This window comes from Nothobranchius furzeri, chromosome 14 (genome assembly GCF_043380555.1).
Source record: "Nothobranchius furzeri strain GRZ-AD chromosome 14, NfurGRZ-RIMD1, whole genome shotgun sequence".
Lineage (NCBI taxonomy): Eukaryota > Metazoa > Chordata > Actinopteri > Cyprinodontiformes > Nothobranchiidae > Nothobranchius > Nothobranchius furzeri.
In genome coordinates this window covers 14,320,675-14,334,471 of record NC_091754.1, presented here as the reverse complement: position 1 = coordinate 14,334,471, position 13,797 = coordinate 14,320,675, and the positions used below count along the sequence as shown (strand labels likewise).

The 13,797-nt window shown below is 39.8% G+C and overlaps 1 protein-coding gene across 4 annotated transcripts in view; it reads right to left on the bottom strand.

The window, feature by feature from the left end:
* The window catches only part of pard3bb (par-3 family cell polarity regulator beta b), a 326,214-nt gene that overhangs the window by 164,006 nt on the left and 148,411 nt on the right, over positions 1-13,797 (bottom strand). For all 4 annotated transcript variants that reach the window (XM_054747065.2, XM_054747066.2, XM_054747067.2 and 1 more), the window contains 3 exons: positions 12,151-12,342; positions 10,066-10,224; positions 5,164-5,311 (listed from right to left, as the gene is read on the bottom strand). In XM_054747065.2, the coding sequence (XP_054603040.1) occupies positions 5,164-5,311; positions 10,066-10,224; positions 12,151-12,342 (499 nt within the window). The remainder of the gene's footprint in view (positions 1-5,163; positions 5,312-10,065; positions 10,225-12,150; positions 12,343-13,797) is intronic.

Genomic DNA, 13,797 nt, shown 5'->3' with positions numbered 1-13,797 from the left:
TTTAAATCTGTCCTTCAGAAGTGAAATTGCACCTGTCAAACTTCTCATCACCATTCGAAAAGTACTGCACCGATTTGAAAAATTCAAAAAGTGTGTGCGGCAGAAGGCTTTGGTGGTCATGTCTGTGAAGTCTTGTGTGCCTAACACAAATGTTCTAGAAGATATGAGGAGAATATTTCAGCTGTCTCTCGGCCACAGGTGCCTTTATTTATAGGGGTTTAAATGGAGGAAAGCTGGCACAGTCCTCCTTCTGGGGCTTGTAGCACAGAAAATGTAATACCAACAGCAAAACCGAAGACATCACTTTGAAGCTGAGAAAATAACCTAACAAATTTGAGAGTATTCTTAGTGTACTATAAAAGATGTGGTCGGTGGAAATTTTTGTGTCAATATTTCATTTGTCATGCATTTAACAGTGCTCAGCTGCTCAGATGTCATTTCAGACCACTGACACGTCTTATCGCCATTCAAAAACTGCTGCGCCTATTGGAAAATTTCAAAAAGCGTGAGCGGCAGAAGGCTTTGGTGGTCATCTGTGTGATTTTTTATGTGCCTACCATGAATTGTCTAGAAGCTATGATGAGAACATTTTAACTGTCTGAATCCGATCGGAGGAGAAAATCTCTGTTCCTTTAACATGGGTTTCAATGACACAGAATCAGGGTCTCTCCTCGTTCTAAGATTTGTAGAGAAAGAAATGTAACAACTAAGGACAAAATGAAACCCATTCTGAAAAGCTGACAAAAATTCCTACTTTTTGAGATATGATTTGTTTCGGTACTCCAAACGGTCTGGGTGTTGCAAAGAGTTATTTCCAGAAAATGTGAAGGTCAAAAGTTAAGAGTGTGGAATTTTCAGTTTAGAGTGGTGAGAGACATTCTTTTCATTTTTAATATTCTCAAAGAAATGAACAAAACGGCCACAATGTTTGGAGTACATTCATGATTTATAGCTCAAACCGAAGGTATATCCGTTAGCTGCAAGCCAGCATGAGTCTCATTTCAAATGGCTTTTTTTTTTTTTTTTAATTGACGTTTTTTTCAGGACAATGCCGGAACTGGAGCAAAGGAGGGTCGTTGCTCCTATCTCTGCCCATTATAATTTTTGTGATGTTTTCTGAAAAACTCAAGCCATAACATAACTTCTACCTGTGATTTTAGAAAAACTGTAATAGATATCAAAAAGATTTTTTAACCAGTAATAGCTGAAAGTCTTGTGAGTTTGTTGAAACTTGAAATAAGTCTCTAGGTTAAAGTTAACCTATAAGAATAAGAGTTCAAAAAAGTGATAGGATTTAGCTGAAAATTGAGCAATCCCATTAATTTCAATGGGACCAAAGATCACAGAAAAGGCGGAATATCTCAAAAAGTATAAAATATTCTAATTCCAAAAGTCATTGCCGGCATAAGCTGAATGAGCTGAACGTTTTGATACCAAAATTGTGTAAATTTTTGAAGAATTGTGGAAGTAGTTAAATGCCAAAAAACGTACAGAAGCAGAATAATAAACTAACTATAGAGAAATTTACAGCATTCAAACTGTAAAACCCAACGAGGGATCGAGGCAACAAGATAATGCAGACATCAGGGCCAGAGGACTTCAGTATTGTAGGTGCCAATAACCATCTTTGTCAGATTCTGTCTCCCTGTGTTCCCCAGCCCCCTCCAGGTTCCCTCATGTGTCCCCTAATCTTCTGTGCCCCCCTTTTGGTCCCCAGCTTCTTCAGGCTTCCCTTTAGTCATGTCACTTATCATTAGTTTATTTATCTTTAGTCTTTGTTCTACAGTGTTTAAAGTTCAGGTTATTTTAGTAGCTTTGGTTTAGGATTTAGATATGGTTTTCTCCCCAGCTTATTTCTGCTTCTTCCCTCAGTTCATTCGTTTCATCTGTGCCCAATTCCCCACGCACCTGCTCCTCGTCTCCTATCACCCAGTTCTGTGTATATAACCCTGTCTGTGTCTCTCAGTGTTTGTCGGTCCATTGCCTTTGTCAGTGTTGTTTTGTCCGTCTCGAGTGTTCTCCTGCTTTTGCTCATGAGTGAGCTTGTGTTTTGCCTTTTTGTTAGTGTTTTTGCCTTTGGATTTTTGCCCAGCCTCCTTTAATAAAAGGGCTTTATTTTCTTAAACCTCTTCTGCCTCGCGTCGTTCTGGTGTTCTGCCTCTTGGGTTCTAACCTCCTCCTGCGCCACACATGACAATCTTGTTGTCATTTTATCTCAAACATGTTATTTATGTTGGGGCTCATGATTAAGCTTGCTCAGAGCTTTGTCAGGTTTCTGAATATGATGAACTGATTATTACAAAACAAGAAAGGCTGAAGTGAGGTTTTAAATTGCATTTTAATGAAAAATAAATAAATACTCTGAATGACAGCGGCTGAAGTTTGTGTATCAACAAAATTGAAAGGGGCTCATTTTCCAATCAAAAGATCCTGTTTTATTTTGAACTGTTAAAAAATCATATTACTTTTGTTTCTTATTCAAATTGTGTGTTTTTATTGCAGATATGTTTGAAGTTGGAAACACATAAGCAACTCCAGATGTTTGTGTTTTTGCATGGCAAAAATCCTGGGAGATCTCCAAATACTAAAACAAACAAACAAAAAATAAACATGCCAGAAGTTATTTTTTAGTTAAATTACTTTTGCATCATTTCATTTGGGGCAGCAGTAGCTCAGGTGGGAGAGCGGGTTGCCTCATGATCGCAGGGTTATGGGTTTGATTCCAGCTCCTGCCAGGGGTGTTCTGCTGTTGTGTCCTTGGGCAAGACACTTCATCCAACTTGCCTGTGGTGGTGATGGTCAGAGGGGCCGACGGCACCAAATGGCAGCCTCGCCTCTGTCAGACTGCCCCAGGGTGGCTGTGGCTACAAAGTAGCTTACCATCACTAGCAGGGTGTGAATGTGAGAGTGCATGAAAGCGTCTTTGAGTGTCCTAAACAAGCACTATATAAGCTTGTGGGGCGACAGTGGCACAGGAGTTAAGTGTGCCGTAATCAGAAGGTTGCAGGTTCGAGCCCCGCTCAGTTTGTCACTAGCTGCGTTTTCATGTGCCTAATTTCCTCAATCCGATTGAAATCTTGGTTGATCGGAATTTCCGAATCTCTGTTCACATGGACACGAACTGAAATGATCCGATCATGCCGTGCGTACATATGCACCAAGCATTTAATCCGATTAAATAGGTTGAGCATGCGCAGAGTTGCCTTTCACGAAAGAAAAATTGTAAACAAACGCCATGAAACGAAAAGAAAAATGTAAAAACAGAAATAACTATTCTTCCTGCTTTCCTGATCCATTTATTCAATTTAATATTTTTATTTAGCTCATAGAAGTTATGTTTTCTTCAGTGAATAACTGCAGATATATGCTTTGCTGCATTTTATTGTTGATTAAAATAAGGGAGGGTTATGTCTGCCTCTTGATCAGCTGGTCCGCAGGTCTGAATTGACAGCTGTTGCGCTGCGCTGCGGCACAGAGCGGGGGGGGGGTGGGGGGGGTGGGGGGGGGGTTAGCCACATGTTTTATTACTGAGCTCTGTTGTGGCTTATTATTAATAACATGTGATGATCAGCTGAAACTGTTGAGAAAAATCTGTTCAAACAAAATAACAGAAGATGTTCAGAAAGTTTAGAAGCCTGTGTTCATCATTAACGAACCGCATCTCAGGTCATCTGCGTTTACGTGCTTTTAACGAACACGGACTTTACTGTCGTCCAGAGTATTTAACCGATGACGTTTTCCTACCCAACATCAGCCTCCAATCAGGTCTGTAAAACCCAGATTATCCTGTGTTCTTTACAAGCGAGTCTCCATCACCTGCTGCAGAAGCTGCTGCGTTCAAAGCTGACAGAAACGGGGATCCGTGCGCTGCAACCCCCACGATAAACCTGCGTATTTCCAGTAAAGATTTGAACATCTTTGTCGAATGATTTGTGCAATAATCAGATTTTTATTTTACTTCCACAAAATGCAAGTTCTGAATTAAATATTACTGAAACGGGACGGCTTGTTGTCGGATTTAAAAGCCGCCGCTTGTTAATTACACCGTCATTTTTGAAGTCAGGCAGTCCAAATGACAGCGGAGAGGCCCGCTGGCTGTTGCACACATGCGCAGTGGGCATTGTTTTACCCCAACAATCCGAATGGCTGTGCACATGCACGTCAATCGGAATGAAGAACGGAATAAACCACCTCTCTCAATCGGATTGAAATTTCAATCCGATCGGGCCGAATCGGATCAGAATATTCTGATTGACATGTTTACATGCAGAATTTTCAATCTGAATGGGCATTCAATCCGATTAAATATGCGCATGTAAACGTGGCTACTGTCATTGTGTCCTTGGGCAACACACTTAACCCCCCTTGCCTGCTGGTGGTGGTCAGAGGGACCAGTGGCGCCTGTGCTTGGCAGCCTCGCCTCTGTCAGTGCGCCCCAGGGCAGCTGTGGCTACATTGTAGCTCATCCCCACCAGTGTGTGAATGTGTGTGTGAATGGGTGAATGACTGATTGTGTTGTAAAGTGCCTTGGGGGGTCCCAGGACTCTAGAAGGCGCTATATCGAAAACAGGCCATTTTATTATTATTATTATTTTTTTTTTTTTTTTTTATTATTATTATTATTTGTATCAACAAAAGACCATCAGCACTCTCCACATTTCATGTAACCAGTAGAGCTGCGTACCAAAACTGACCGAAAGTATTCAGTAGGTACTACTAGTTCAGAGGAAAATATTTTCTGTGCTAAATGTTGGTAGTTGTACAATAAAATGTCCCTTATAACGTGCCACTCCATGTCTGTTGCCGGAAAATGCAGACATGTCATTTGTTCCTGAAGAAAAACTGCTAGAGCTCATATTTATACTGTGTACATAGCTCTTTTTCCTCTGTTTTTGCCTCTAATTCATACGAAATACATTTGTTTGTTTGTTGATTTGAGATTCAAAATCTTCTTTTTTCCTCTTTTTTAGAGTAGATGTTTGTATTTTAAATATTCATTAAATATGTTGTATTTGAAGGTTTTGGGATGCATTTGAGGTGTCTTACTACAAGATTCAAAGAGAAATAATAATTAAAAAAACATGTACACAGGTTTCATGAAAGTCATAAATACTGATGAAACAATTAAAATGCTAGTTTCCGTCTCTTAGGTTGACAACTCACCACTGGAGATGTAGAGAGAGTTTGCCACCATGGGAGGCTGAACGGAGTCCAGACTGAACAATCGTGATGGACCTTTTGCCGGACTGATCAGACCAAACGAGCCAGCTGAGCCGTCAAATGAGCGATTGGGTGACGTCTCATGTTGATCCTGAAATAAAGCAAAACCATTGGTGCAGTATTCAACACAAAGTTAACAAAAACTGATTTTAAAAAGATAAAACAAACAGTTAAATTGGGATTTGCTGATTGCAAAAATGGACGTTAGTGTTAGATCTAAAGTGATGTTAGAGACAGGTGGGAGTTTTCTCATTATCTAAAGTGTTTTCTAAGAGAACATATTTAACAGCATGTCACTTTTTGGTGTGTGTGTGTGTGTGTGTGTGTGTGCGTGCGTGTGCGTGTGCGTGTGTGTGTGTGTGTGTGTGTGTGTGTGTGTGTGGCAGTTACAGTCACACTTCCTCCTCCTAGGAAAGCCCTCTGAGAGCCCCATAATTCTCAAACAAAGACTGGATTACAGAGTTGATGTGTCTTTTCTGGGGATGCATCCTTTCTGTAGGGACTGAATTTGCATGCATTTCTGTTCTGTGTGTGTGTAGAGTGCTAATGCACACAGTTATTAATATGCATCCATCTGTGTGAATTTGTAATGCAAGGCCATTGGTGTTCCTTTGTGATTTTGCCTCTCTGCATTGGATAAATCCTCATCTAAAACAACAAATACATAACAGCAGTATCTATGTTTGTGTAATAATTCCTCCTTGTCATCTCAGTTTTGACCTCACCCTCCCACTGGTTCGCCTGGATGTGTCATTCTTCATCCAGGGTCCCCCATCCCTAGCTCTCAGCTCACGTACGCACGTAACTCGTATTATAGTGGTCAGATTTCTCTAAAACTGATAAAAACCTCCACCAAAACAGTTTGAAAGAACAATAAATTGTAACCTTTTTGGATCACACTAGAGAGAAAAGATTAATATCTTTAAGGATATGTTTTATTTCTGAAACTTTGAGAAGAAGCAACAAGTTTCTAGCTAAACGGACAATCTCAGTTTCTATTTTGTTATTCTGTTGACTTATTGTTTACGCAAAATATATTAAAGGGGTCAGATCATGCTATTTTAAACCTCTGAGAGCAAAGGTCAGCACCGTATATGATAAAAACTGTTGGCACTATTGAAATGTAATTTTATTTTAGCCTGTCTTTTTTCCTGGAACGGTCTGCAACGGTCTGTTGCAGTCAACTCCACCTCCATCGGCCTGAGCTCCACCCATTCATTACGTAACCCACAGAGCATCATGGGCCACTACCATGCAACGAATGAGAAGAAAGCATCTTTGAACACAGCGCTGGCACTCCGCCTGAAGCTTGATTTATGCTTCTCCATCTGCATCAGTGCGGAGACACGCAACGCCATTATCCGTCCTTGCGTAGGGCTCCGGCAGGCACGCAAGTACGTACGGAGTCTAGCCCACTTTTTTAAACATCCGTCGAACGAGACGGATTACGCAAGCTTGTGATTGGTCAGGACTCCGCTGTTGTTTACAGCGCCGCCATTGCAAAGAGAGCCGAGTTTAACTAGCGGCAGACACGGAGCAGCTTGAAGAATACCTCGCGAAAAAACTCTAAAAATATGAAAGTTTCATCCTCCCGTGACTGGAGGAGTGAAAAGATGCGCAGCAAGCGTTTTATTTGTGGACGGAAATGACAGGAAACGTGGGTTTAGAGGTGGGGAGTGCATGAAGAGGTGGGAGAATGAGAGACAAATATGTCCATGTTAAAAGTCTCTTATATACACAAAAAACACAATATAAACAAACGATCTTGGACCGATACATGACAGGATACCACAGAACAGCGCTACGCCCTCTGTTGTCCTGCCGGGCAATTGCTTTGCAACACTCTCCAGGAGACGGAGAAGTAAAAGTGCAAAACGCTTCCGTCAATCCGTGCGTGTCTGTCCCTTGCGGAGCTGACGGAGAAGCATGAACCAGGCTTAAGCCCACTCCAACAAAACGTGCGTACAACATGAGTCTTAAGCGATTCAACCATTCGATTAGGTTTGGTGGTCTAGTGGTTAAAGCATCTGCTTTGCAACTTGTTTTGCTTTGTCCTGACGCCGGTTCGACTCCTGGTTTAGGCAGCAATTTATTTAGCTAGCTGAAGCATACTTTGTGTTTTTAATATTTTAGTTTACTTGATTATTTTCTGCAAAATACAAAGGCCAATGTTAATTGCATTTAATAATACAAGCATCAAACGATTATTCAAAGGCCTTTTTTCTACCTTTGTGCGTTTCTCTGAATGTTAGCGTAGGTTTTGTCTTTTGACTTTTATGCAAAATTCTTATTGATATACCGTATTTTCCGGACTATAAGCCGCTACTTTTTCCCACGCTTTGAACCATGCGGCTTATAATGAGGTGCAGCTTTAGTCAACCAGAAAGGATGGATGCTGGAAAGTCTAATGAAGGAATGGTTAAAGGAGTGGTACGGAAAGCGCCCAGGAGGATTTTTTTCACAGTAAAACGGTGCTGCTTGTTTTCCCAGCTTCACCCCGGGATGATGACAGCAACACGGACAGCGACACTGACATCGCCACAGAAAAGGTGTGTGACGAAGCTCTTCGGAGGCTGTTCAACTCCGAGACACTGAAGATGATGACTTCAGTGGTTTCAGTGTGCAGGAGGACGATGAATAAACTAATCAATAACTTTTCTGTTTTGTTTGATACTGATCAGTTCAGTTACGTTCAGTTAAACTACGTTTTCAATTCAGTAGATACCTGCGGCTTTTAGCCCGGCGCGGCTTATTTTGAGGTGCGCTCTACAGTCCGGAAATTACGGTATATAGTTTATCCAGGCTAACACCTGTCTGTTTCGTTTGGGTGTGTTTTAATTGACTGTACGGTAGGGTTGTCACGGTAACCGGTATAGCGGTAAACCCCGGTAAAAAAGTTGACAATAAAAATAACCGTCCAGTTTTTAAAAAACTATATTATCTCGGTGGGTTTACCGTGGCCGCGGTTTCAGCGCGGTGACCCTTACCAGCCACCGTCGCTTCAGCTGAAGTTCCCGCGGCGCGCACACGCACTTTTTAGTTTGCAACGGCACCAAAACTTTGAAGCTGAAATAATGGCCGAAGGAGGAGACGGCAGCGCCCAGGACATCCATCAGCCCTCAAAGAAGACTAAATCGGAAGTATGGGCATATTTTGGATTTCTGTAAAATGCTGAGGGACAGTTAATAGAAGACTGCTATCCCGTTTGCAGAACGTGCAGGAAACAAGTGTCTGCAAAAGGCAGCAACACTTCGAATCTAATGGCACATCTGAGTGACCATCACCCACGTCTCTACAGCCAGTGCAAGGTAAGTTGACATTAGCATTTTAGCTTAAATGCATGACGTGAGGACTTTTGGTTGAGGGAGAACGCAACGAGTCACTATATACTGCAGCCGCAGCGCCCTCTGCCAGCATTTAAACCGTGTCACGGACACCCTGTTGCTGGATGAAGCATCTTATTTGTTGATGATGAAGAGAAATATACAATTAGTTCCTTGTCATTGATTTGTTTACTTATTCAATGCCATTTATACTTGAACATTTGGATTTGATTACATAGTGTAGTAGTTATTTTAGTAATTTGTTTAAAGTGGATATTTATTTTAAATACATATTTTTTAAGGTTGACTTGTACAGTGCTCAAGTCAAGTGTGGACTGGAGTTTTAGATTTTTATTTTGATAATGAAGAAAACAAGTATATGAGAAAAAAAGTGGTGTTTCTTTGATTTGTTTACATATTGTTTATGTTTCGAATGTTTGGATTTGTATAATTTAAACCTGCACTGACTACTGTAACATGTTCCAGAAAAATAAGCTATTTGTTCCTTTACTTGTGAAAAGTTGCACTTTTGCTAAGGCTTTGTGTTATTTTAGGTTTAATAAACGCTGTTAAACCTTTTCAAAACTATTTCAGTTTGTGTAGAACAGGACTATCAATGCTTTCTGAACATATGCAACACCGTTTAAAAAATACCGCGATAATACCGAAAACCGTGATAATTTTGGTCACAATAACCGTGAGGTTAAATTTTCATACCGTGACAACCCTACTGTACGGCCCAAATTTTGCATTATCCAGGAGGTCATTCAAGAGCCATTTACTCTTGCTCCAGCCACCTGGCTATGTGAATGCACGAAGCTTGCAGAAAATAGACTCCATAGCTCTCTAAAAGGCATCATCTGAAAAGCAGATGAGATGAAAAGCTTCTTTTTTTTCATCCTACGAAGAAAAGATACAGCTGAGTCAAGAACACTCTGTCACACACGCATAAAGAAGAACTCAGAGATACAAAATCTGAACAGCTTAAGTGTAAAATGCTCTTTTGCTGCTGCTGGTGAGGAAGTGAGCGGAGAGACTGGTGTCAAGAATGTGAAGAATAGAAGCGAAGGCTGAATGGCAAGTGCAGAGAGAGGCAGAGCGGATAGACTTCAGGGAGAAAAAACAGGATTATTTCCAGAAATTCACAAAAAGAAAAAGAAAAATCAGAGCAAAGATCACACAAACAGCAAGTAGTTTATTAGTTTTCTGTGTACGGTATATATTATGGAGTGTGTGTGCTTTACTTTTAGTTTTCCTTTTTCTTAAATGTTCACAGCAGAAACATGTTTTGTCTCACACTTGTTTCTATAGCCTAAACATATTAGTAAATATACATGTTTTTTATCACACTCGCTTAAAAATATTCTAAACAATTACAAAAATCCCCATATCCACACATAACAACACAGGGCATCACTGATAAATAATAACAGATAAATGTTGTAATAATTGGAGTGAAACCAATGAATGGAGCCAAAAGCAAGTGGTGTAATTTTGGATGCAACAGAGGCTGGGAATGTACCTTTAACACCCTCAGCACCACTAGCTGGATGGTTCCTCTGGTGTTTCCTTCCTGTGACATCGACCGGCGGAGTGTCTCCATGGCTGAATGATTGGATCCTCCCAGCAGCGACTCTCCGTTCACCGCTATGAGCTGGTCATTAACATGCAGACGGCCGTCCTGCAAACAGACAACCTTTCAGATCTGCATAATATGTTTGCTAAATATTAAAACTGTTTGTTTCCATTTCCACTAGAAGGATCCCAAGGTTTTCCAAAGGGCAGAAGGGCTAAGCGTTTAAGCCACTTGTATCTAATATCTCTTTTTTTGGGTAGAGATCCCAAACCCCTTGATCATATCAGTTGAGGAGATGTGTGAAAGGAGGATGCTGGGGAAGATGACCTCCATCTTGGAAAATCTCTCCCACCCACTGCATTCCACTGTGGAGACCATGGACGGCTCCTTCAGTAGCAGACTGAGACATCCCAGAAGTAAAACAGATGCAACCGTAGTTCGTTCATCTCCTCTGCACTGAGTATAACCAACTCCTCAGTTTAACTGGTACTGGCATTATTCTGTTACACAATAACATCAATGCAATATTAAGTATGTGTTCAATACTTGTGCAATATCGGATGTACATTAGTATGTCTGTATCCCTTATGTTTACTTTTTATTTGTTGTTTTTAGTGGTTGAAGGTTACGATACTAGCTTACTACCTGTGTTTGTTTACCTGTAAATCTTATTACTTTCTTCTTCCTTTTCTCTAAGTGTATGTACTGCTGCAAGTGCATTTCAGCCACTGTGGGATTAGTAAGGTCTATTCTATTCTATTCTATATGCGAGGGTTGGAGAGTAGACAGACCAGTAATTCCAGAGCTTTGGATTTTAGCTCAGCTCCATTTTTACCAAAAAATACTAGTGGAAAGCTCATTTCACCAAAGACTCCATTGGTTCATCTCTGATGCCTTAAGTCTATGTTGTGTTAAGTGCATCTTTTAAAATAAAAGGTCAATGGTGAAACACAAGGAATAGAATCAGCCATAACAAGATCCTCTGCTATTCCGAGATGTATGTATATTTAGTGATTTATTTGTCATTTTTGTTCTGATCTGACTTTTTGAACCATGTCAACATGTTTGAACAGTGATTTTTGTGTTACTGAAAAAAGTAAAAAGATGGTACGACACTGCGGGTTGATTTGTGGTTAACCAGAACACCTGGCTGATTGGAGTAATGTAAAACACCTGAAGACCTGGAGTGTTTGTATTTAGATCTCTCTTTCTGCTCACCCCACAAGTATACTGCCTAATTTGTGATCAGTTTGCATCTCCTTACTTAACCTTTGATTTTCAAATGTATTTGTGGCTACTTACCACTAAATTTGAATAATTTTTACATGGTGTTTTTGTTTTTCTTTACGTTATGGCCCAACAAGCTGGGTTTGTAATAATTGGGGGCTGGTCCAGGATATACAATTTTGGCGAATGCTGTATTATGACGACATTTTGTATATGCATGTCATATATGTATCTCAAAAAGAAGTAGGATTTGTTTTCGTACTCACCACTGTAATTTGTATGATATAGTGGGTTGGTCCTACTTACATAATCGTAGGTTGGAAGACTGCTATATTTTTCTATTTAAAACTATATTACATATGGTTCCTCCTGGTCATATAGGTCACAAATGGAAGCTGCAACCTCTGCATGCATAGTTACATTACATTTGAAATCAAATGATCTCAAATAGTTTTTGATGAAAATGCATTTAGCATGTCTCATTTTAAAGTCAGGATAAAAGGATCATTTATGTACCAGATGCACATATGTTGAGAAATAAAGTGCTACAAATAAGCTTGTTGACATTATGTTAAGTTTTGTAAATTTTTGTTATGTACTTGATGTATGTTATACTTTGTTTTATGTTTGTATTTTTACTCTTTGGCACTGTTTTTTTAAAGCTGCTGTCTTGGCCAGGACTCCCAATGGGAACTTTTCCTGTTAAAATAAAGGTTACTAAGAAAAAAACACTCAGGACCTCTTGCACTCAAAGGAACAATCCTACTCCTAGACTCTGGGTCGCAACAGAAAACATCATGTCACCTTGTATGCAGCCCCTCCATGTATGATGGATTTGATGAAGATTCCCAGATCCTCCCCCGTCTCCCTGGACTTGTTCCCTTTGAGGCTGATGCCGAGTCCCGCGGAGCCGCTGTCATTGAGGGGTATCTCAAACATCAGCTGTTCTTTGCCACTCTCTGGAACAATGCAGGTCGCACGAGACACGTCGTCCTTCTGGGGGACAGAGAAGACAAGAGGAATGAGACAAAATGATGATTCGTGGAGAATGGCTGAAACTGGAGTGAAAACTATCAGACAGAGTTCAGTTTATTGGAACTGAATAGTCTCCAAAAGCTAAACTAAAAGCTTTTTCATTTGAGAGAAAGCACCACAAGGTGCTTTTCAGCAAAATTTCTCAATGGCCAAAAAATGGTCCAAAGAAAACGAGTATAGAGAAAAAGAACGAGAAGAAAGCCATTTGGGCTTTTATACAGCCATTTTCCCCGTCTCCCAGCTTTGCTATATCAATAAAAGTTGTGCATTTTGTGAAAGGTAATTGAAGAATTCAGCAAACACAGAAAGCCTGTAGGACAAAAGCAGAGAGAGCAGGGGGGAGGGGTATAAAAGAGAAACATTGTAAACCTGACAGAAAAATAAGTACCAAAGACACATTGTAGAGGTAAAAAGGGACCAACAAAGACAGTGACAGCAGATTACAAAGGTAGATGTGTGGCAGTAATGACTGAGTCTGAGAATAAGTTACAGGCAAAATACTGTAAAGTTAAATAAGCAAAAGATCCTACAAGGTGAAAAGGTGTTTGAAGCTCAGTGGGAGACCCAAGCACTGCTGCAAGATTTTTGGTCAAAAAAGACTTTTTTGTTTGATTAAGTAAAGAAATTAAAATAAGTGTAAAACTGTTAGAAACTCTAGAACTGGTTTAAACGGTAGAAATATTTGTAATCATACAATTTGAAATGTTTTACCAAGAAGAGCCAAGGTTCCCTGAAGAGAACTCTAGATTAGTGGATCCCAACATGTTTTCTCCTTTAGGACACCAAGCCAAGCCAGGTCCCCCAACCCTAACATTTGATTCTCGAGATAAGTTTTTTTGTTTCACTTTCTCCTTTTTTTCACTGATACTGATAGCGTTATGGTAGAATTGACCATCAACACTAAAGGAGGGGGTGCTTTACTGTCTCGACAGATGCGTTAATGCAGCAAAGCATTCTGGGATTGGTAGTATTAGTGACATGCGTTGGCAGGCCAGTCTTAATAGTTTCTGACTTTGGCACCTGTGGTTTAAAGCAACATGGGCTTAATGATCATACCTCTTTTATGTGTTTTTTCTTGAAATATATCTTATAGAATTATTATAACAGTGAGACTTTATTTTTTTAATGTTCATTTTTAATGTTTTACCCGCATAGCACCTTTCGTGTTTCAAACATTTCATAACTTTCTGAAATGTCATTTGAAATTTTTTTTTGAAATGTTAAGACAAGGTTTAAAAGCCAAAAAAATCAATAAATTAAAACACCTGTCATGGATTTTATTATCCTTAAATGAGATATTTGAACTTTTTAAAAAAATGAATCACATATTGAATGAGAAAATAAAATAGAGAACATTTAGAAATATAACTAACATTCCAATAGAAAAATCCTTAAAATTACAAAAACAAAAATAAT